A 25,525-nucleotide genomic window follows, 5' to 3' on the forward strand; every position below is an offset into this window, starting at 1 on the left:
AATTAAACAATGAATGAGGCAGCAGTAGACCTGCAATTGCTGTGTGATGCAGCAAGGCACCATGGAATCTGGTGTGCAGGAGAGAGTGAACTATAAAGCAGGGGTTCCCAAACTTTACCATGACAAGGCCCCCCATATACCAGTAGATTCCAGCCAAGGCCCCCCTGACATGGGCCGTGCCACACTCTTTTTTCTGTGCACCTCCTTTCACAACTCGATGGAGTTGGTGCATCCCTAAACCCATCCAAGTACAACAGGAAACATAGTAAGACATATACACTGTAAAGAGGAAAATGATGACACAGTCACAGAAGATCCACCATTAGCCTTCCCTTTTCATATCATGCCCAAACAGCAGGCAGCGCATGGACATAGCGTGCTACCGTAGTCTAGGTCTGTGAGGCAGCGCACCACTGGGATATATACAGTATATGATAAAATAATAACGATTATAGTAGTAATGTTCAGAGATGCAATAGATTATTATAGTGCAGTTCTTAACTAATGAGGATATTGTTTAGCTTATTTTTTGTTTAATTTGGTTTATTTTACTTATTTAATTTATTCAATTATTTTATTTTGCTATACTTTTCATGCCAACTTGCCATGGCCCCCCTAGCACCCCCTCGCGGCACCCAGGGGTCCCCGTCCCCACTTTGAAAACCACTGCTATAAAGCATATGACTTCAGTTTCTTGAGGGAAAGGGCTTTCTTATGACTTTTGAAGCAGTGAAAATATTCTTAATATTGCATACACTGAAACTGAAATGTATTATCGTATACCGTAGTGTACAATAGACAATGAATATTAACACAACAACATTGATATGAGTAAAGAGTAGTTTCAAATACAACATGTGTGGCTATAAGGGATTTTCTGACATCTGTTTCATATTCTTTTCTGTTACAGGTATGAAGAATACCAGATGAACAAAAGCATCGTAGATGAACCACAACAGCCTTCAATCTCACAATTCCTGGACACTCGTGTAGGGCGTTACAGCATGAGCCACCCACAGCAGAAGGCCATCTCCAATGCGATACTGTCTGACTTGATTATTGATTGCAATTTTCCTCTATCTATTGTGGAAAATAAGAGCTTTCGTCACTTTCTGGCTGTGCTGGACAGCAAGTATACCCCAGTCTGTCGCCGAACGCTGACCACAAAAACAGAGAGCCTTGCTGAGGAGAGACGTTCAAAGTTAAAAACTCAATTGAGCAACACTGACCATGTTTCAGTCACTGTGGACATTTGGTCTGATCGAAAGATGAGGGGATTCCTTGGTGTCACTGTGCACTGGATGGAGAGAGATGCAGAGAGGGTACAGCTAAAGACAAATCTCTTGGCCTGCAACCGATTCAAAGGCTCTCGCACAGCGGAGCGCATCTGTGACCAATTTGAGGCAATATGTGATGAATACAACATCAAAGCTAAATTGGACTATATCATTAGTGACAATGCTGCTAACATGCGCAAGGCATTTACGGTCTGCTTCCCCAGCGAACAGGAGGAAGATGATGATGCTGGAGATAATCTTGATGATCCTGAGCTATGGCATGACTTAACCCTAGAAGACCAGCAAACCGTCGATGCTGCTATGGCAAAGAAACAGCGCCTGCAGTGTTTTGCACACACATTGCAGCTGGTGGTGGGAGACGGTTTGAAAGAAACAAAAGCGGCATGTCCTTCTCTCTCCAAGTTATCAAAACTTAGCTCCCTGCTTCACACAAGCACAACGTTTAAAGACATATTCGATGGTGAATTTGGGGAGCACAGAGGCATCCCTGCTGCAGTGAGCACGAGGTGGAATTCTACACTGCGGCAGGTGAAAGCAGTCCTTCATTGTGATCAGCAAAAGCTCTGCGCAGTTCTTGAGAAGGCCGGGCATAAAGAACTGTCATTCACACTACGAGAGTGGAATCTGCTGAAGGAGTTGGTGGACATCTTGAAACCGTTCGGAGAAGCAACTGATTTGACACAGGGGGAGAAAGTCATTACAATCAGTGCAGTTGTTCCATCCGTCTTGTCCCTCAATCACCATCTTGAGAAGCTGAAGCCTCAAGTTCGTTTCCTGAGCGGCCTGGTCAGAGGTCTGCAGGCATCCCTGGAAAAAAGATTTCTTGGGATCTTCATTAATGTGAAAATGGCCCAGTCTCAAGAAGGGATCACTGCCCCCTTTTCAGACACAGTCTACCTGAAAGCAGCTGCCTTGGATCCAGCCTTTTGTCTGCTGTGGATTGAGCCCCATGTGCTGGTCAACCGTGACATCAAGGCAGAGGTGGCACAACGAGTTAAAGGTAAATCTTATTGACTTGCAATGCAACTTAAATGCAACGTAAAATAATTTGATCTTAATCTGATCTAGGATCTAATGTGATATTAATCTGACTTTAACAATAATAATTTTCAGTCTTGCACAGTATCATCAACATCAGTAATGGTAATAAGAGCTCTTTTGTTTCTGCTGTTGTGACACGTTTTTTTAGAATTGATCCTGAAAGATGCTGCAGAGACGGAGCAACCTGTGCCTGTGCCGGTGCCTGCTGAAGAAGAACTAGAGGACATGGAAGGAGAAGGGCTGTTTGCTGCATACCATAAGAGGCAGAAAAGGGATGTTGGGACCCCACCAGCAGTACAGCTAAGTCACTACATTGACATGGCAGAAGGACAGAATGCCCTTTTGTTCTGGGCACTGAACAGTAAGACTCTTCCTTCACTCTTTCAAGTAGCCATCCGAGTCTTGGCAGTGCCTGCTTCTAGTGCTCCAGTGGAGCGAGTTTTCAGCCATGGTGGCATCATTCTGCGTCCCCATCGTGCACAAATGACTGACAGACTTTTGGCCAATTTGATCTTTTGCAAATGCAATGCAGTGTAGGGGCCTCCCTCCACCTGTCCACAGCACGCATGCGCACACACACTCACTCTCTGCTCATCACCTGTCCACACAGCTCTCTCTCTCTCATACACACCAGTCTCTATGGAGGCATTCCAATTATATTATCAGGTTGGTCCAGTTTTTCAGAAGTGATAATTTTGAGGAGTGAGGATTTTATTGATGACATGTTTAAAAAAGTTTATGCTAAAAGAACCCATGTCTATTTGAAAGTTAAACTGTTTTGCAATATGAGGTCAATGCAATACAGGACTGAAGCTGCTGTGCATTGTTCTAGTGCAATATGCTGTTGAAATAAGAGCATTTTTTGTGAAAATTTAATTTTCTGTTTTTTACTGTGTTTGATTAATGTCATTGTATAAAAAGAGGTTTAAATAAATACAAATCTTACAGACATACATGATTTGTATAAATTTTATTTCTGTGGTAAGAGGACTTGAAATGACTCAACTAAAATGGTAGGACTCCGGAATCGACTTGAGACTTGCAGGCTTTGACTTCTGACTCGACTTGGGACTTGCCTCATCTTTGACTCGACTTGACTTGGGACTCGAGAGCAAAGACTTGAGACTTACTTGTGACTTGCATAACAATGACTTTGTCCCACCTCTGGACTGTACAGTAGTGTATAGTGTAGTGTACTAGTACATCTCATCGGTGTGTTGGAGAGCCAAGCCACAACATTTACAATCTAAGTACAACGTTTTGACAGTAATCCCAACCAGCTTCATCAGACGACAGCCAAATGTTGTGGCTTGGCTCTGTGGGAATAGAAATCGGCTCGCTGGGTTCATAGCGCAGCACGCTAATGGTTGCACTACCGCTCCCCACTCACTCACAAACTTAATCGGAAGTATAGTATTTATCCAGCAATAACTAAGTTACCCGGCTTAGCTCAGGTCTCAGTAATCAAACATTAAGAGTAATGTCTTTGCTTTTTTATGTAATTAAGGTCTATCGTACCATATCGAGGCTTGGGGCTTTGGGTTGTTCTTTGTTTTTTATGTCTCTGCCTCTGCTCACATTCATTGACGATTTTTATGATTTTGGGCAAGCCCGTCTAAAGCTGCGTGACCAGGAATTGGAGCCATTTGCTGTTCAATTTGGCTTGTGACAGAAATTCACTCTGCCCCCATGCATTACATTACATAGCATCTTCATTAATTATGTAGTTGAGAAGCTCACAATAGCCATATAAATAAATTGCATTCGTTACAGTTAAAATGATACGCGCATCGATGCCTGGTTATAGTTAAGGGATCGTTCCCTGGTCAACCATGTTATATCTGCTGATGATCTGGAAATGGCTACTCAAGGAGATGGGGTTAGATAATCTCGTTCTGTGCCTGGATAATTCCATCATGAAAGGTGGCCTTGCGTATGTTCCACCAAAATAAATCACCTGCTGGGGAATTTCATGTCATACAACACTGTACCTGCTCAACTCTCCATGAGTAATCAGGCAGTTCTGCAAGTAATGGAGGAGCTCCCATACCTGGTTAATGTGTTCACGACCAGCTCTGGTTTGGCAGCCAAAGTCTCACTTTAAATTTGTCGAGCAGCATTCTTTCATTAGACTGTGTAACACTGTGTGGAAGCTGCCTGGACTTTTGCTCCATACAAAGCTGTGAGTGTCCATCACCAAGGTCTAGTCTGTCTGAGACCATCCCTCTCCCTGCCATACTGGCATCGCACCCGCCTCTCACTCTTCGTACTGTGGATGGCGGGCGCACAGGACGGTGCCACGCAGCCATTCCAGGCTGGGTCCAAATGGGTTACGTGGGTCACCGAGCCACCAGGCATCGTTCCATGAGTGATATCAATATATAATATCTGTAAGGATGCCCCCACTGTCCCTGGAACTCTACCAGGCACGTCCCACTGGGGGACGTCCCAGGAGCCTGGCCCCGGACATTCTGGTGGGAATATGTCACTTGGCTGGATTTGGGAACGCCTGGGAATTCCCCAGGAAGAGCTAGAGTCTGTCGCCAGGGAAAGGGAGGTCTGGACTGCCCTACTGAATGTGCTGCCACCACAAACCTCACCAAGACAAGAGGATTTAGAAATAAATGAACGAATAAAGCTGTGAGTCTTCTTGGCCACAGACATTACTCCTTTCTCTGTGGATGCAAAATATGAACTTATTTTAAGGACTGTCTGTGCTGGCTTTTAATTAAGGCTGGCCGGCCTATGATCCCCTCTATTGAACCAAACAAGATTGTATTAAAACTTTATAGATTCCTAAAATATCAGTACAGAATATAATCTGAGACTTTGGCAGGGGAGGCTGCATTGGTTGGGTCATGAATTCCGCATAAACAGACAGCATGCACAATCATCTTTTGTTAGTCCAGATGTTACGGGCTAAACGGGCATGGCATTGGCTAGAGAAGAGATTGGAGGATGTGGAGTTGATCAGACCTGCTGTCAAGATCGGCCTCTCGAAGAGGCCCGTGACATACGCTGCAGGGCAGTTGGAGGTATTTGCTCTGCAACAACAATGAGGTTAGAGTAGCAACGATCACATGAATGGGTGGAACGCTGGGTGCCTCAAATGCAGCAAGACAGCAGGAAGCACAGCTGGTGCGTCTGTTAATCATCTCAGTCAGTCATCCCTTGACACCTGGATCATTCCCATGACATGCTGACAAGTGATCCACACTTACATGGCATTCATGTGAAATATATGTGTATGTAAGAGTTTATGTGGGGAGCGGTGGCGCAGTTTTTCCACTGTATAACAAAAAACATTTGTTCCTAGGTAGTATGTGTTATTTCCTAATTGCTTTTGCCTCTAAAGTACAAAAAATGGAAATTATTCTCCACAAACTTTGCTTTCGTGACCAGGACAGTGATATTTAGAAATGTATCTCTTTTCAATGAGAAAATAGGTGAATTAGTTTTTTTAGTTCTTGTATAATTCTGGTCACAAAAGCAATGTTTGTGGGGAATAAGCCATTTTCTAGACATTTTGGCATAAGCAATAAAAAAATAACAATTAGTACCCAGGAACAAAAATTGTGTTACATAGTGTTATCACAATTAAAGTTTGATTATCGCCGACAGCAAACGTGATTGATTGGTGAAAACTTCACTTATTGTGGGGAAGCATTATTACGGAGCATATGAAGGTGGCCAGGCATGGTTCTGAACACACCACCTTTTTACCATGCCATTGTGTGTTACAGTGTCAAGTTTGTATTTGCTGTAAAGTATATTAACTCGATTGAACACAGAGGTTAAATCAAAACAATAGTTTATTTTAGTTTTCCTTTGGAACTTTTTACGAGAATGGAAACAGGAAATTAACACAGCACATTTGCAGCTGAAATTAGATCTGTTCATCCCAGCATTCAAGGAAATCTGAGCCTGGCTTCACACCTTTACGTTGTGATTGAACATTAATTTATGCATTTCTGCATAATACAAATAGTATTATTTTCAACACCCTTTATGACGTTAGCTGCATTTTGCTTTCATAAATATTCCTTTTGTAGCCAGACAACTGAAATTGTGTGCTTGGAGTTTTAGGTTAACAGTCATTTTTAAGATACTAGGGCTTCCAGGCTGTCATTTGCCCTCTCATTGTGTGCCCATGTGATGAATTTGGGAATCTTTTTCACTCTTATCATGAATATATGAATGAGTATAGACGTGCAAGTCATGTGTGACTGTGTATATATGCATTCTTTTGTGCCTCTATACTGACGTAGATGGTCTGGATATTATTTTTTTCTGTCTGCAGCTGATGCTTCTTCTGGCACTTCCTCTGCAGAATTGGTCTGATGGAGCAAAGGCACTCAGCACAGCTCGGTGCAAAAAGGCAACAATGCAACCAGTGTGCATACAGCACGGATCATGTTCAACATCTGATACAGCACCAGAGAACTCACGCAGGAGAGAAACCCTTCAAGTGCAGTCTGTTGCGGAAGGCGTTTTCACAGTCATCTGCTCTTGTATTATATCAGATAACTCACACGGGAGAGAAACCCTTCAGTTGCACTTTGTGTGGGAAGGCGATTGCACAATCATCACATCTTCAAGCACACCAGAGAACACACACGGGAGAGAAACCCTTCAGTTGCACTCTGTGTGGGAAGGCGTTTGCACAATCACCATATCTTAAATTACACCAGAGAACACCCACGGGAGAGAAACCCTTCAAGTGCACTGTGTGTGGGAAGGCGTTTGCACATTCACAACATCTTCAATTACACCAGAGAACACACACGGGAGAGAAACCCTTCAAGTGCACTGTGTGTGACAAGGCATTTTCATATCCATCAGTTCTAAGGAACCACCAGAGAACACACACAGGAGAAAAACCCTTCAAGTGCAGTGTGTGTGGGAAGGCATTTTCACATTCATCTGCTCTTAAAAAACACCGGAGAACACACACAGGAGATAAACCCTTCAAGTGCAGTCTGTGCGGTGTTGTATGTGTTGGTATGGTGAAATTTTGATAAAAATAATAAATATTAATAATTTTTCCAAAAATGCGCAAATCGCATCAATTATGTTAATGTGTGTATTACTATGCATAAATTGTGATAATGCGTGTAATTATATGCATAAATTATGATAATCACGGAGATAATCATAGTAATTTATGCGGAGGCTTGCGATTATGTTAATGTGTGCAGTTATGATAATTTGCTTAGTTTCGTTTATCCAGAGTTATCAATCAGGATAACACGATTATCATGGATTCATTTACCGATTATCCTAGTGTGTGTTATAATATTTTAGGTCTCCATTTTCATATCTCATCGCAGGTAACAGCTCTTATGAATAAGACAGTTTTGCATGGACTTGGAAGGAACACTCGATATGCTTCTGTGATAACAATTTTATTCTAACAAGCACGTGACATTCTATCATGTAGGTCAAACATGCGTCAATAAATTCATGAGCAAGATTATGCCATCACAATCGGCGACTGGCCGAGTTTGAAAACAAGCATGACACACTTCATTTTGCGGTAATAAAAAGCACTTATTATACCCAAGAGGCGAAAGTATATGTCAATAGATTCATCGGCAAGTGTAAAATCCTTTTAACGGAATCTTTGAGTCAATGGTGGGTGAGGCGTGTGTGGGGGAGAGCGAATTTGGCTCTGTTTTAATTAATTCTTCGGCGAGACTCTATAACAAAGGAAACTGGTTTGACAAGATTTTCTCTGTTCTTCCTTGAGTCTGTATGTGGGGAGCGATACGACCTCTGTCCGTGCGGGTTGCAGCCGAGACTTTCTCCGCGGTGAGGTGAGCGGCGGCGCTCGGCGGCGCTCGGTGGCGATCGTTGTCGCTCGTTGTCGCTCGGTGTCGTTCGGCGTCGCTCGACGGCGCTCGGTGGCGCTCGACGGCGCTCGGCGGCGCTCGGCGGCGATCGTTGTCGCTCGTTGTCGCTCGGTGTCGCTCGACGGCGCTCGGTGGCGCTCGGCGGCGCTCGGCGGCGATCGTTGTCGCTCGTTGTCACTCGGTGTCGCTCGACGGCGCTCGGTGGCGCTCGACGGCGCTCGGTGGCGCTCGGCGGCGCTCGGTGGCGCTCGTTCGGAAGACTTTGACTCTCTGCTTTGCTCGCTTGGCGATCTCCGCCTTTCCTGCGGGTTGTTCGCTGGTCGTCACTCTGACGAGGAGCGATGCTTCATTCGTGGCAGGGTGGACGTTGGCGTCTTTGTTGGCTTCACTCGCAGCTCGGCGACACAGGGTAGCGATTCTTCTCAGGTGGTGCAGACCTCGGCTTGTAGCTGCGCGTCGCTACTCCGCGAACCTCGTCATTCTGGATGACGAAAACTTCTTCGTTGTCGGCGTTGATATGAGATGGGGCCCATGGCCCGGACGATCTCTGGTGGGGCCCGTGGCCCGGACGATCTGTGGTGGAGTCGAAGCCCTGGCGACGAGATGGGGCTCAGAGCCCTGGCGATCTGCTTTGAATGGATTTTCCTTCGGTTTATATCTGGACATTCCACTCAGTTTCCCGAGTTGTTCAAAGTCTGTCATAAAACATTCCTGTGGGTGTGAACCATCTGCGTTCGTGTGTGTGTGTGTGCGTGTCCGTCCGTGTGTTTCGCGTGCGTGTTTGTCCGTGTGTTTATTAGCTTTGAAGACACAGCTGTGTGTCGTTCTGGAAGAAAGGGGTGGGGGGGGGGGGCCTTGTGACGGCGCCACCTAAGTTTATCCATTAACCAGACCGATGATTCGCGTTCGCATTGAGTTATATATAAAAAAAAGTATTCGAATCCATGTTTTTGTTACTGAATAATATTTCTCGCGAAAACCTATGCGTTAAGCGAGCTTAATTATTCCCTCCCTTGCTCGGGGATCATATCTTTTGTCTCACACAGCTTAAGTTGTTTTTGGTTTGGAAGTTGAAATGCGACTTATTTCCATTATGCCCAGTTATGCCGAAACCGTGTTCACGATGTTTCATCGTGACCCGATCTCCCATGGAAATGTTATTTCCTCGCGTGTGCAATTTTTGCTGTCCGTATTGTGGGGAGACAAAGACGGTTGTTTCCACGGTGGGAGCACCCGGCGCATGCACTTATTTATTTATTTCCGAATACGTGTTAATTCCCTTTGAGCCATTGCCCCAACCTTTATGGGTGTCATTTCCTGGCTTTGTGCCTGCGTGTGGAGATCCTCTCGGAAAGACAAAGGCGGCCGTGTTGCTCGCTTCCCATGGGGTGTTGTGTTTGGTTAATTTTGAGAGCCTTCTCCGCCCTTGATTCCTCTTCTACTTTAATTCCGTACTTATTATTTGACTTCTTGTGATTATTTAATCTGATATCCCGGCTAGGGATCTTTGTTTTGGAGCGAAATAGATGCCATAATTATTGTTTGATGCTTCGGCCCGGCCGTGTAGAAATTCTTTAAAGGTAAATAATGTCAGTATTTAATTAACAATGATGAGTCGCGATTCTGGTGCAGACTGTAGTCTGATTTCCAATTGGAGTGAGGATGGATACTGTTTGCTTAATCTTCATGGCTAAGTTGGTAACTTTGTGCATCTAACATGGTTCAAATACCCGTATGTGCTTTTTGTCGTCAATGCTGTTTCTTTGTTAAGAATATAATTATCTCTTTCTCCGTGGTGCCTGGTTTTGTATTTATCAAAGGGTTTTTTTTTTAACAAAAGGATGTCCTCCTGACCCCCCCGCTTGCAATTCCCCCCTCCCTTGTTCCTCTTGTGTGAAATTCGGGGAGTTTTATGACCTTGATTGCTCTCTTTCATGCCCTCTTTCCTTTGAAATGAGGTATGACCGCATCTGTGGAAGTGTGGGGGCGTGTTCGTTCCACGTTGCCCAGTGTCTATTAAAAAAAACGATTATATATGTTGGCAGAATAATTCTTAAAAAAATTAATATTACAAATATTAAAAAGGGGGTACATACACAACAGCGGGAAGGCGTTTTCACAGTCATCTGCTCTTGTATCACACCACAGAACACACACAGGAGAAAAACCCTTCAGTTGCACTGTGTGTGGGAAGGCGTTTGCACATTCACAACATCTTAAAATACACCAGAGAACTCACACGGGAGAGAAACCCTTCAAGTGCACTGTGTGTGACAAGGCATTTTCACATTCATCAGATCTTAGGAACCACCAGAGAACACACACTGGAGATAAACCCTTCAAGTGCAGTGTGTGTGGGAAGGCATTTTCAGATTCATCTACTCTTAAACAACACCGGAGAACACACACAGGAGAAAAACCCTTCAAGTGCAGTCTGTGCGGGAAGGCGTTTTTACAGTCATCTGGTCTTGTATCACACCAGAGAACACACACGGGAGAAAAACCCTTCAAGTGCACTGTGTGTGACAAGGCATTTGCATGGTCATTAGGTCTTCATAGACACCAGAGAACACACACAGGAGAGAAACTCTTCAGGTGCAGTCTGTGCGGGAAGGCGTTTTCACAGTCATCTGGTCTTGTATCACACCGGAGAACACACACGGGAGAGAAACCCTTCAGTTGCACTCTGTGTGGGAAGGCGTTTGCACAGTCATCAAATCTTAAAAGACACCAGAGGACACACAATCATCAGAAGATCCCCAAGAAATGGAGTCTGAAATCGGCTTGTGAAAGTCAAAGTGCTGCAATGAGCCCATCCCTCATGAAACCAGAAGTGAATCCCAGCTTGGACACTTTTAAAGGTATCAAGGTGAAATGTGAAGAAATGATGAAGAGCGAAGAAGTAAAGGTGAAATGTGAGAAAGTGATGGTGAAAAGCGAAAAAGTGACGGTAAACTGTGAAGATGAAGATTCAACTCCAAAATCGTACCTTCACATCGATGGAGGCAACGTGAAGCAGGAAGAGAATTCTGACTTCGAGGCAGAGCTAGGCAACTCCCAGCAGTTTGTGGAAGTGGAGGTGTGGTTGGACTTCTTAGACAATACAAAGTCAAATGGAGACCCGGTAGATGGGTAGGCTTGAGACAATGAAGCTCCAATAGATGCACCTTTGTCACAGGCCTTTAATGAAAAGAACGTGAATTTGAACACTGAATTCCTGGGTTCAACCTGCAGAGTAAGAGCGGCGAGTATTTGTTGACCTGTGGTTGGGTAGATGAATAATCAGGAGCAAGACCCAATAAGCTTCCAAGTATTCCACTGTTATATTTATATTTGCATTGATATGGTGCTTGCTTAATTGCCTCAGCAACTCAGTTTCATATCTCATCACAAACACTCGAAGAGCACCTTCAAGTGGCAGCTGCCTCTGTGTCATAAGGTGACACTGCTGTCAACTGCATGTGGGCATGAGTCTGTCAGTAGGGGGTGATGATTGATGTGTAATCTTCATTATGTAATTTCTGGATAATGTTTGAAATTGCCCAAATATTCAGTTTAACACGTAGGCTTTCGCGACCAATGTTATTCATGGTCCGAATCAGTCGGGTGGCATTATCTTTACATCGGCTGCGCTATGCTGTGGAAGCTACCTGGTCTGTCGCTCCGCATGAAGCTTCGGTTCTTCTCGGCCAGTTTTGCCCTCCCTTCTGTAGGCATGTGAAACGTGGACCCCTCTAAATGGAACATCTGCGCCAGTTAGAAACATTCAGGCTGTCATGCCTACACTCAGATTGAGGGAATCCAAGAAGAAGCACATTCTCTATTTATTGCAGAGGTTCAAGGTTCAAATCCGACAGGCACGTCTGGCTACTTCAGTAACATTAAACAAAATATGCACCGTCTGCTTAACAGTGGATGTAAAACATACGATTGTGTCATTCAAAACGCATAGGTCATTGCATGTTGGTGTCATGGTCAATATTTGGGCATAATCAACGATTTTTGGGTTTAGATCGCGTTTATTTATAAATGTGTCGTAACCCTCCACCACCCGACATGGCCAATCAGTAAAAAATGTGTCACGTTGACAAAGACAAATAGTTCACTGCTTTAGCCCACCGGTGTGTTGAAGCAACAACATTCACAGCCTGGAAGCCCTATGCGTTTTGAATGACACAATCGTATGTTTTACATCCACTGTTAAGCAGACGGTGCATATTTTGTTTAATGTTACTGAAGTAGCCAGACGTGCCTGTCGGATTTGAACCTTGAACCTCTGCAATAAATAGAGAATGTGCTTCTTCTTGGATTCCCTCAATCTGAGTGTAGGCATGACAGCCTGAATGTTTCTAACTGGCGCAGATGTTCCATTTAGAGGGGTCCACGTTTCACATGCCTACAGAAGGGAGGGCAAAACTGGCCGAGAAGAACCGAAGCTTCATGCGGAGCGACAGACCAGGTAGCTTCCAAAGCATAGCGCAGCCGATGTAAAGATAATGCCACCCGACTGATTCGGACCACCCACACACTGTACACACGCAGTGTATCGACAAGGTCTACACAAACCATGTACACAGCGTACACACAGTTTACCCACACAGTATACAGTCTGTACACGCACAGTGTATACACACACAGTAACAACCGTCATTCGCCACTAAGTGGCGGTGATGTCACCACGGCGCTTGTGCCAGGCTATGTGCACGGGGCAGATCCAGGTGTCATGGGTCGACTGACTTAAATGACTGGCCAATGCACCACCTGTGCCCCCGACTGCGCCAACAAACAGTGTCCACACACAATGTTCACGTTGTTGTTGAGCTCACGCACCCAATGGGTTTCTGTTCAAGAGAGGGAGCCACAGAAATGGAATCTAAATAAACTTGAACTCTAACCCTGGTCTCTCTCTCTGACGTCACCCCTCATTAACTCGGCGTGATATGCGAGGGGGAGGTGTCCCCCACTAGTGACGTCATGTCACCGAGGTAATTACCCCCCCCACCGGGATTTTGTGCGTGACGTCACGTCTACCGATTTCCGTTCCAGTAAAATGCTTATTTGGGACCGGGACAGCAGCCAAGCACCATCACCTGACATGGGCCCCTCTCATTAACATAATTTATTCAGTTACCCTGCTGCTCGTTGGGGGAGGGGATTGTGTGAACCCCGCAAGTGACGTTATGTCACCTCATGCTGCCGCATGACGTCACGAGTTACCAGGTCGCTTCTGCTTCGCGCACGCTCGCTCACTGAGATCCGAGGTGAGAAGTTTACATCGTGGTGGTTGTTGTGGTTGTTGTGGTGATTGTTGTTGTAGTTGTTGTTGTGAACCCAGGTAGAGCCTCGCTCCTTCTCCCTCGTAGGGATATCAATTGAGTAGCAGCGAGTATGGAATCGATGTCCAGGTTGGAACATTACAACGCGGGGCCTAGCCATGCGGGGCCTTGCCTCCTGCCCTCGCCTGATTGCATTTGCTTTAATTCTCTGCTTAAGTTTAATTTGTCTTCACCTGGCTCACTACTTTGAAACTTTGTTTTACTTTAAATATTTCTACGTTTTTTTTTATTTTACCAGGCATAGCCCACTTGAGCTACACCGCTCGTTTTCAGAAGTGACCTGCCCACAACGCAGTGGGCTTATCAACTTGTGGAAATGTTTATCGGTCAAATACTCTAAACGCGTGGTGATGTTGACTCTAAATGTGCAGGGAAAACCGCAAGATCCGGAGGAAAATCCACGCGACCACGGATAGAGAGGGACACGCGAACTCCAAATATACAGCCATAACACAGGTTTGTTTGTGTGAGATCGCGTAAATAAATCGATGTGTCGTTAACCCCGCCACCACCCGACACAGCCAATTAGTAAGAGGTTTGTCAGGTAAACAGAACGTGGCTAGTGCGTCACTAGTACAGCACTAGTGTGTAATGTAGTGTATAGTGTGTGTAGTAGTGTATAGTGTAGTGCATAGTAGTGTAGTGTGTAGTGTAGTGTATAGTAGTGTATGGTGTAGTGTATAATAAGCACGTGTGCTGTTTTATTCAGACGCTGTTGCCTCGACAGACCTGGTTTTCACCTGAGGACGGCTGCTTGCGTTGTGGCCGAAACGTCGTGAGAATTGTTTTATTATGTTTTATTTTTATTATTTTTATTATTTTATTACTTCCCTTCTACGTGACTTTACCGAAAGAACCAAGAAGATGAATCCCTGCAGTTACGAAAGCTTTAAATCGAAATGTAGTGTACTAGTGTTGGAGAGCCAAGCCACAACATTTACCATCTGAGTACAACGTTTTGACAGTAATTACAACCAGCTTCATCAGGCGACAGCCAAATGTTGTGGCTTGATTCTGGGAATATAAATCGGCTCACTTGGTTCATAGCGCAGCACGCTAAACGTTCCACTACCACTCCCCACTCACGCACAAACTTAATCGGAAGTATAGTATTTATCCAGTAATAACTAAGTTACCCGGCTTAGCTCAGTTCTCAGTAATCAAACATTAGGAGTAATGTCTTGCCGTGCTGGCTTTTTTAGAATTATTGAATTTTGCAAATGAAATCCATAAATGTGTGTATATCGTCACGGTTTTTAGGTTGTGTTATACAATCGCAGGGCTTGTTTTTTCATAATGAGGACAGCTTTAAAATGTGTTGCCCTTGGAGAGCTTCAGGATAGACAATGTTGTATGTTTTTCCATCTGGTAGGTTTAATCAAATGATGCTTCCATTTTGGCATACATGTCGACAGCAAATTTGTGGAAGAGCTCTTTGCATCTCAAGAAGAGATTGAAGTTGCCGTTCGCACCATGATCCTGAAGGCAAAGCAGTCCATGGCGGAAATCTTCTTTTGTGTTGGCAAGCCTGTTGCTAGGTCAGTTTGACCATGCGGAGTTTAGTTTGCATGGATGACAACATTGTACTCTGAAGTAATCTTCTCCATGGCACACTTGAAACTGTGATTGTAAGAGTTTTCCTTATGGAGCATGTCTTGCAATAGGACTGGCATCTTGGTGTTGATGACATTTTTGCAATGCTGGTGAGCCTGTCTGGTATTGTCAGAGATGCAAGTAGATCTGTGGTAATGTAGGTAGGTTATTAGGTAGTGGCAGCAGACTGCCAATGAGATTATGTACCTGGCCCTGAACTTGAAATGTGGGCATGTAGCCAGATGTTAGGATGAGTTGCTCGATGCCAGAACATGATTATTTGGAACCATGAGTTATATCTTATATTGTTGTTTCGGAAATGGCTTGTCAGGTATCAATACATAAATAGGCTCGGTATGGTCATTAAATGTAGGCAGCTGAACCATGGTACTGTTGCAGCATAGCCCTAGAGTGTCTCCTTTCCATATCATTGCATGGCAGTAGCTGCAAGAAGTAGACATTGAACCAGTGGCATCTAATGGATCAGAAGTGTAAATGAAGTGAGGAATGTATGGAAAAAAATGCTTATCTTTGTGGCTGCAGGGTAGGCACCTGGTTGCAGCCATTGTCGTACTGTTTGCAAGCTGCCGTGCTTGTTGGCGGACTGGAGTTTGATTAGCTGTGGCAGCAGCCATTTGTGCTGTGTTAGTTTTGTGTAGCCTATTGCTGTTGATGAGATGCATTCACTGTAGGTGCAGGCATAGCAGCACTGGCAGCATGCCGTCTTGCTTCTTGGGTGTTCAGAAGTGTCCTCAATAGATGCAGCCATGGCAGCACTTGTACGAATGGCATCAGTTATTGTAATCAGCTTTGGTGAAGAAAAGTGCGCGTTTTCTGCAAGGAACGTTATAGGTGGAGGTAAAAATTAGTAAGCAGAATAAGCATAAATAGTGAGTGTGTGAGTGAATGCTGTGGTGAGATTGTTAATGAACTGATAGTTGAATGTGTAATCGTTGTAGGAATGTGAAGACAAAGCTGCAGAGGAATGAAGTATAAGGATGTAAGTTGTTGAAGGGAGTAATTGTTTGCAGTGCTTGAAGTGGGTATGAATAGTATGTGTTTGGTGGTGCTGACAAGTGATCCACACTTACATGGCATTCATGTGAAATGTATGTGTAGTGAGTTCATCTGAGTCGCAGATGTACACTTGGAGGCAACACATTTATTTAACACCAACACACGGGGTAACTGCCCCTTAACAGAATAACAACCTATGGTGGTGACCACCAGGCTAACTACACTAATTACAACGTAAATATCTACGACGGACAGGGACCACGGCTCGGGTCCAGGTCCACTTGTTGGAGACTCGGTGGAACGTAAAACGTATACGAAGGTTTCTTCAGGATGAACAACAATGCCGGTCCCTCTGGGGGACCCACCTTATATTCTCTGCGGTGTGGCTGGCTCCACGCTTGGCCACGACCACCTTCCAGAATCTTCGAGCAGGATCTGGACCCCAACCACGTGACCACCCCTAGCCCCCACTTGGGGCCCATTTGTAGACTTAACTGGTCACGTGTCCTCTAGGTCAACAAGAGTGCCATGGCCTTTAGTAACCTCATTCCTACGGCTGGCACTCCCACACCCTATCCTGTAGGGCCGGTACTACACGTCAAGCGTGGTGCCATCCAGCGATATCAATCAGCGCTCACGGAGCCCCTCTAGGGCCGGTACTACACCCACCATCGTGGTATCCGTGATGTCATTACACCGCACGCCGTGCCTCTCTAGGGCCGGCACTACACAGTAACATCCTGCTATGTCACTACATCTGTAAGAGTTTATTTACGTGGGGAGCGGTGGCGCAGTTATTACACTGTGTAACAACAAAAAATGTTCCTGGGTAGTGTTATTTCCTAATTGCCTATGCCTCAAAGGTACAGAAAATTGCTATTATACCCAACAAACTTTGCTTTTGTGACCAGGATATTGATATTTAGAAATTTACCTATTTTCAAAACGGGCCTGGTTACAAAAGCAAAGTTTGTGGGGAATAATAGCGATTTTCTATACTTTTTAGGCATGAGCAATAAAAAAAATAACACTTAATACCCATGAACAAAAATTGTGTTTCATAGTGTTGTAATGCGGGCGTAAATGGCCTCGCGGATGTGACGTCACGGGGGGAGGAGTTAGGTCACGTGGGAGAGAGGGATCAAGTCTTAAGGGGGAGAAACCGGAAGAGCAGGAGGGAGAGTTGGAGAGAGATAGAGAGTGAGGCCACGCAGGGCGGAGGTTGGAGGGTGGCGAGATCGCCACACACACCCAGGATAAGACTCGGCAGCGTCGGCCAGCGGTGACCGAGCACGGAGGAACGGGGAGCCGGTTGAGGCTGCAGTGAGGGCAGCCGGAGGCCTGCACGAGGAGATCAGCAGCGGAGCTGCATCAGAGTGGAGTGAGAGGCTACGGGAGCGACGGCAGCATCGGGCTGCCAAGCGGGGGAGTCTCGGAGAGAGAGCCGTGTGGGGCAAGTGTAAAGAACCCGAATAAAGGACAACGAAGACAGACACAGTGGTCGAGTCCTTTATTACAGTGTTATCACTGTATTATGAACTCAATAATTAGAGTTTGATTATCGCCGACAACAAACGTGATTGATAAGTGAAAACTTCACTTCTTGTGGGTCTCGGCTATGTTGATTGATCCTCAATTAATAACTTGGTGAAGTGAGAGAAGCATTAATACTGAGCAGATGAAGGTGGCCATGCATGGTTCTGGACACACCACCACCTTTTTACCATGCCAATGTGTGACAGTGTAAGTTTGTATTTGCAGTTAAGTATATTAACTCTTTTGAACACGTAGGTTAAATCAAAACAATAGTTAATTTTAGTTTTCCTTTGGGGCTTTTTATAATAATGGAAACGGGAAGTTAACACAGCACATATGCAGCTGAAGTTAGATCTGTTCATCCCAGCATTCAAGGAAATCTGAGCCTGGCTTCATACCTCTAAGTAAGCGATTGAACATTAATCTATGCATTTCTGCATAATACAAATAGTATTATTTTAAACACCCTTTGCTATGTTAGCTGCATTTTTCTTTAATAAATATTCCTTTTGTAGCCAGACAACTGATATTGTGTGCTTGGAGTTTTGGGTTAACATTCATTTTTTAAATTAAAGGGCTTCCAGGCATATTTCTGACCATTTGTCCTTTCATCGTGTGTCATAACAGCCATGTGATTAATTTGGGAATCTTTTTCACTATATCATGAATATATGAATAAGTATAGACGTGTAAGTATGTGTGACTGTATATATGCATTCCTCTGTGCCTCGATACTGACGTAGATGGTGTGGATATTCTTTTTTTCTGTCTGCAGCTGACGCTTCCTCCGCAGAATAGATCTGATGGAGCAAAGGCACTCGGCGCAGCTCGGTACAAAAAGGCAACAACGCGACCAGTGTGCATACAGCACGGATCGTCCTGAACATTTGACACAGCACCAGATAACTCACACAGGAGATAAACCCTTCAAGTGCACTGTGTGTGACAAGGCATTTCCATGGTCATCAGATCTTCATAGACACCAGAGAACACACACTGGAGAGAAACCCTTCAGGTGCACTTTGTGCGGGAAGGCGTTTGCTGAGTCAACACATCTTAAACTACACCAGAGAACACACACGGGAGAGAAACCTTTCAAGTGCACTGTCTGTGAGAAGGCATTTGCATGGTTATCATGTCTTAATTGCCACAAGAGAACACACACAGGAGAGAAACTCTTCATGTGCACTCTGTGCGGGAAGGCGTTTTCTGAGTCATCACATCTTAAACTACACCAGAGAACACACACGGGAGAGAAACCCTTCAGGTGCACTGTGTGCGGGAAGGCGTTTGCAGGTTTATCAAATCTTAAAACACACCAGAGGAGATACAATCATCAGAACATCCCCAAGGAGTGGAGTCTGAAATTGGCTTGTGAAAGTCAAAGTGCTGCAAAGAGCCCATCCCTCATGAAACCAGAAGTGAATCCCAGCTTGGACACTTTTAAAGGTATCAAGGTGAAATGTGAAGAGGCGAATGTGAAATGTGAAGAAGTGATGAAGAGCAAAGAAGTGAAGGTGAAATGTGAAGAAGTGATGGTGAAGAGCGAAAAAGTGACAGTAAACTGTGAAGATGAAGATTCAACTCCAAAATCGTACCTTCACATCGATGAAGGCAACGTGAAGCAGGAGAATTCTGACTGCGAGGCAGAGCTAGGCAACTCCCAGCAGTTTGTGGAAGTGGAGGTGTGGGTGGACTTCTTAGACAATACAAAGTCAAATGGAGACCCGGTAGATGGGTAGGCTTGAGATAATGAAGCTCCAATAGATGCACCTTTGTCACAGGCCTTTAATGAAAAGAACGTGAAATTGAACACTGAATTCCTGGGTTCAACCTGCAGAGTAAGAGCGGCGAGTATTTGTTGACCTGTGGGTTGGGTAGATGAAGAATCAGGAGCAAGAGCCAATAAGCTTCTAAGTATTCCACTGTTATATTTATATTTGCATTGATATGGTGTTTAATTGCCTCAGCAACTCAGTTTCATATCTCATCACAAACACTCGAAGAGCACCTTCAAGTGGCAGCTGCCTCTGTCATAAGGTGACTCTGTTGTCACCTGCATGTGGGCATGAGTCTGTCAGTAGGGGGTGATGATTGATGTGTAATCTTCATTATGTAATTTCTGGATAATGTTTGAAATTGCCCAAATATTGACCATGACACCAACATGCAATGACCTATGCGTTTTGAATGACACAATCGTATGTTTTACATCCACTGTTAAGCAGACGGTGCATATTTTGTTAAATGTTCCTTGAGTAGCCAGACGTGCCTGTCAGATTTGAACCTTGAACCTCTGCAATAAATAGAGAATGTGCTTCTACTTGGCTTCCCTCAATCTGAGTGTAGGCATGACAGCCTCAATGTGTCTAACTGGCGCAGATGTTCCATTTAGAGGGGTCCACGTTTCACATGCCTACAGAAGGGAGGGCATGACTGGCCGAGAAGAACCGAAGCTTCATGTGGAGCGACAGACCAGGCAGCTTCCACACAGCATAGCGCAGCCGATGTAAAGATAATGCCGCCCGACTGATTCGGACCACCCACATTACACGCGCAGTATACCCACAAGATCTACACACACCATGTACACAGCGTACACACAGTTTGCCCACACAGTATACAAACAGTCTGTACACGCACAGTATATACACACAGTAACAACCGCCATTCGCCACTAAGTGGCGGTGACGTCACCACGGCGCTTGTGCCAGGCTATGTGCACGTGGCAGATCCAGGTGTCATGGGTCGACTGACTGAGATGACTGGCCAATGCACCACCTGTGCCCCCAACTGCGCCAACAAACAGTGTCCACACACAATGTTCACGTTGTTGAGCTCACGCACCCAATGGGTCTCTGTTCAAGAGAGGGAGCCACAGAAATGGAATCTAAATAAACTTAAACTCTAACCCTGATCTCGCTCTCTGACGTCACCCTCATAAACTCGGCATTATATGCGAGGGGGAGGTGTCCCCCACTAGTGACGTCATGTCACCGAGGTAATTACCCCCCACCGGGATTTTGAGCGTGACGTCACGTCTACCGATTTCCGTTCCAGTAAAATGCTTATTTGGGACGGGGTCAGCAGCCAAGCACCATCACCTGACATGGGCCCCTCTCATTAACATAATATATTCAGTTACCCTGCTGCTCGTTGGGGAAGAGGATTGTGTGAACCCCGCAAGTGACGTCATGTCACCTCCTGCTGCCACATGACGTCACGAGTTACCAGGTAGCTGCTGCTCCGCGCACTCTCGCTCACTGAGATCGGAGGTGAGAAGTTTACATCGTGGTGGTCGTTGTTGTTGTTGTGGTGATTGTTGTTGTGGTTGTTGTTGTGAACCCAGGTAGAGCCTCGTAGAGATATCAATTGAGTGGCAGCGAGTATGGAATCGATGTCCAGGTTGGAACATTACAACGCGGAGCCTAGCCATACGGGGACTTGCCTCTTGCCCTCGCCTGATTGCATTTGCATTAATTCTCTGCTTAAGTTGAATTTGTCTTCACCTGGCTCACTACTTTGAAACTTTGTTTTACTTTAAATATTTCTACTTTTTATTTTATTTTACCAGGCATAACCCACTTGAGCTACACCGCTCGTTTTCAGAAGCGACCTGCCCACAACGCAGTGGGCTTATCAACGTGTGGAAATCGTCTTGGTTCTTTCGGTAAAGTCACGTAGAAGGGAAGTAATAAAATAATAAAAATAAAACATAATAAAATAATTCTCACGACGTTTCGGCCACAACGCAAGCAGCCGTCCTCAGGTCAAAACCAGGTGTCGACAGACCAAATAATTCTCACGACGTTTCGGCCACAACGCAAGCAGCCGTCCTCAGGTGAAATTCCAGGTCTGTCGACACCTGGTTTTCACCTGAAGACGGCTGCTTGCGTTGTGGCCGAAACGTCGTGAGAATTATTTTATTATGTTTTATTTTGATTATTTTATTACTTCCCTTCTACGTGACTTTACCGAAAGAACCAAGAAGATGAATCCCTGCAGTCACGAAAGCTTTAAATCGAAATTTAACATGTGGAAATGTTTATCGGTCAAATACTCTAAACGCGTGGTGATGTTGACTCTAAATGTGCAGGGAAAACCGCAGGATCCGGAGGAAAATCCACGCGACCACGGAGAGAGAGGGACACGCAAACTCCAAATATACAGCCATAATACAGGTTTGTTTGTGTGAGATCGCGTAAATAAATAAATGTGTCGTTCACCCCGCTACCACCCGATACATCCAATTAGTAAGGGTTTGTCACGTAAACAAAACGTGGCCAATGCGTCACTAGTACAGCACTAGTGTGTAGTGTATAATACTGTAGTGTATAGTAGTGTGTAGTGTATAGTGTATAGTAGTCAGTGGCGGCTCGTCAATAGAGGGCGCGGGGGCGCCGCCCCCATCAATATTCAAGAAATATACATATGCAAAATTTATATAAAAATACATAAATAAAATATTTTTTTCATACGATGTGCCGGCTGGTAGTAAGAAAAGCATCAGCATTTAATAAAAACTGGCTTTAATCGGTCAACTATTTTCTATGTTTTTCAATGTGTTTCATGCGGGGCGCCGGACAAATGGATGTCTATGTGAGACTTTACATTTTCGGACAGCATGTGACCTGAAGCTGGTCTCTAATTGGTTTCTTAAAGATTCTCCTCGGGGCGCAAGTCGTTGCGTCCCTGGCCAATCAGAATTGGATACATGTTATTTTATCCAATCTGATTGGTTCTCGTCACCTGTCATTCAAATTTACGCTGTAGGCCACTACTGCGAGTGCGAAGGCGACACCACTTTGACACTTGCTAGGCTGATCAAATTTTTTGTGTAAACAATGGCAGCAGTTCATCCAAATTCTGTAATTTATTTACAAAAAAAACCCTTTCACAAGGCTTTCGCTGGAAGAAATAAAAAAGATAAAGGATCTCGGACCGGACCAACCCGATTTACAAATCCAGCAGCAGGCCAGTGACAGAGGACGAAGCTACACACGAAGCTTCACCCGCGCTTGTTATGAGAAACGGAGGTGGCTGGCTGGATGTGATGTTAGCAATTCTTTTTTTTGTTTTCCCTGTCTTTTATTTCAAAGTGTCGGCACTGAAGTTTTGTGGACAACGACGGGGGTAAGAGACCTCAAACATCTCTCTGACAAATGCAAACGTCATGAAAGTAGCCGCAGCCATATTGATAATAGCATGAAACTAACGTTTTTATGTTCAAGTAGGAAACATGCTTTTGGTACTTTGGTCTGAAATGTATATAAAAGAGAAACATTTATGTTCAAGTAGGAAACATGCTTTTTGGTACTTTGGTCTGAAATGTATATAAAAGAGAAACATTTATGTTCAAGTAGGAAACATGCTTTTTGGTACTTCTTTTGGTCTGAAATGTAAATAAAGATCATCAAAATTTATATTCAAGTAGTCAAAATGGTTTTTGGTACTGCTTAATATTTATTTGCCCCCCTCAATAAAATAAAAAAAATGCGCCCCCCCAAAAATAAATATCACCAGCCGCCACTGATAGTAGTGTATAGTGTAGTGTACTAGTACATCTCATCGGTGTGTTGGAGAGCCAAGCCACAACATTTACAATCTGAGTACAACGTTTTGACACTAATTCCAACCAGCTTCATCAGACGACAGCCAAATGTTGTGGCTTGGCTCTGTGGGAATATAAATCGGCTCGCTGGGTTAATAGCGCAGCACGCTAACCGTTGCACTACCGCTCCCCACTCACGCACAAACTTTATCGGAAGTATAGTATCCAGTAATAACTAAGTTTCCCGGCTAAGCTCAGGTCTCGGTAATCAAACATTAAAAGTAATGTCTTGCCATGCTGGCTTTATTAGAATAATTTAATTCTGCCAAAGAAAGCTGTAAATGTGTATATTGTCACGGTTTTGTGGTTGTGTTATACAATAGCGGGGCTTGTTTGTTTCATGAGGACAGCTTTTAAATACGTTGCCCTTGGAGAGCTTCAGGATGGACAATGTTAGATTTTTGCCATCTGGTGGTGTTGGCACAATTTGGTTCCCAAAAAAACGTTCATGTGCACAAAGTTTGCTTTATTTATATAGATTTTTCCCATATTTTGTCTTGTGTATGGTTTCTCAATGTTCATTTTAATTGTTTAGTTTTTTTATTTTCCTTTTACCTCATGCCATTATTTAGGTAAGGCTTAAGTATTGAATATCGCACTTTTGGCTTTGCGAGGCACTTTCCCAGATCGTAACCTCTATATTCAAGGGGCTGAGGAGTGCCGATTTTCAGCAGAAACTATATCTCTGCTTTATTGATGCAATTAAGGCATATAGTACCATATAGAGGCTTCGGGCTTTGGGTTCTTTGTTTTTTATGTCTCTGCCTCTGCTCACATTCATTGACGATTTTTATGATTTTGGGCAAGCCCGTCTAAAGCTGCGTGACCAGGAGTTGGAGCCATTTGCTGTTCAATTTGGCTTGTGACAGACATTCACTCTGCCCCCATGCATTGCATTACATAGCATCTTCATTAATTATGTAATTTGAGAAGCTCACAATAGCCATATAAATAATTGCATTCGTTACAGTTAAAATGATACGCGCATCGATGCCTGGTTATAGTTAAGGGATCGTTCCCTGGTCAACCATGTTATATCTGCTGATGATCTGGAAATGGCTACTCAATGAGATCGGGTTAGATAATCTCGTTCTGTGCCCGGATAATTCCATCATGAAAGGTGGCCTTGCGTATGTTCCACCAAAATAAATCACCTGCCTGGGAATTTCATGTCATACAACACTGTACCTGCTCAACTCTCCATGAGTTATCAGGCAGTTCTGCAAGTAATGGAGGAGCTCCCATACCTGGTTAATGTGTTCACGACCAGCTCTGGTTTGGCAGCCAAAGTCTCACTTTAAATTTGTCTAGCAGCATTCTTTCATTAGACTGTGTAACACTGTGTGGAAGCTGCCTGGACTTTTGCGCCATACAAAGCTGTGAGTGTCCATCACCAAGGTCTAGTCTGTCTGAGACCATCCCTCTCCCTGCCATACTGGCATCGCACCCGCCTCTCACTCTTCGTACTGTGGATGGTGGGCGCACAGGACGGTGCCACGCAGCCATTCCAGGCTGGGTCCAAATGGGTTACGTGGGTCACCGAGCCACCAGGCCTCATTCCACGAGTGATATCAATATACAATATCTGTAACGAGGCCCCCCAATAGACTGCCCCTGGAACTCTATCGGGCACGTCCCACTGAGGGAAGTCCCCGGGGCCCGGGCCTGGACTTGCTGGTGGGAATATGTCGCTTGGCTGATTTGGGAATGCATGGGAATTCCCCAGGAAGATCCAGAGTCTGTCGCCAGGGAAAGGGAAGTCTGGACTGCCCTACTAAATCTGCTGCCGCTACAACCCTCACCAAGACAAGAGGATTTAGAAATAAACGAACAAACAAAGCTGTGAGTCTTCTTGGCCACAGATATTACTCCTTTCTCTGTAGATGCAAAATATTAACTTATTTAAAGGACCGTCTGTTCTGGCTTATAATTAAGACTGGCTAGCCTATGATCGCTTCTATTGAACCAAACAAGATTGTATTATAACCTTACAGAGCCCTAAAATATCAGTACAGAATATAATCTGAGACTTTGTCAGGAGAGGCTGCATTGGTTGGGTCATGAATTCCGCATAAACAGACAGCATGCACAATCATCTGTTAGTCCAGATGTTACGGGCTAAACGGGCATGGCATTGGCTAGAGAAGAGATTGGAGGATGTGGAGTTGATCAGACCTGCTGTCAAGATCGGCCTCTCGAAGAGGCCCGTGACGTATGCTGCAGGGGAGTTGGAGGTATTTG

General features: G+C 44.6%; 1 protein-coding gene across 3 annotated transcripts in view; it reads left to right on the forward strand.

The window, feature by feature from the left end:
- The window catches only part of LOC133361792 (zinc finger protein OZF-like), an 89,076-nt gene that overhangs the window by 53,711 nt on the left and 9,840 nt on the right, over positions 1-25,525 (forward strand). The window contains exons 3-5 of one of the 3 annotated variants that reach the window (XM_061580790.1): positions 6,911-7,330; positions 10,302-10,908; positions 18,727-19,000. The exons of 1 other annotated variant lie outside the window; for it this stretch is intronic. In XM_061580790.1, coding sequence (XP_061436774.1) covers positions 6,911-7,330; positions 10,302-10,908; positions 18,727-19,000 — 1,301 coding nt within the window. Of the gene's footprint in view, positions 1-6,910; positions 7,331-10,301; positions 10,909-18,036; positions 19,001-23,321; positions 23,338-25,525 lie in introns of those variants that run through there. One more of the 3 variants, XM_061580791.1, reaches the window with a different exon arrangement.

The sequence above is a fragment of the Lethenteron reissneri genome, unplaced genomic scaffold (assembly GCF_015708825.2).
Source record: "Lethenteron reissneri isolate LAM-NWPU_2019-01 unplaced genomic scaffold, ASM1570882v1 scaffold_124, whole genome shotgun sequence".
Lineage (NCBI taxonomy): Eukaryota > Metazoa > Chordata > Hyperoartia > Petromyzontiformes > Petromyzontidae > Lethenteron > Lethenteron reissneri.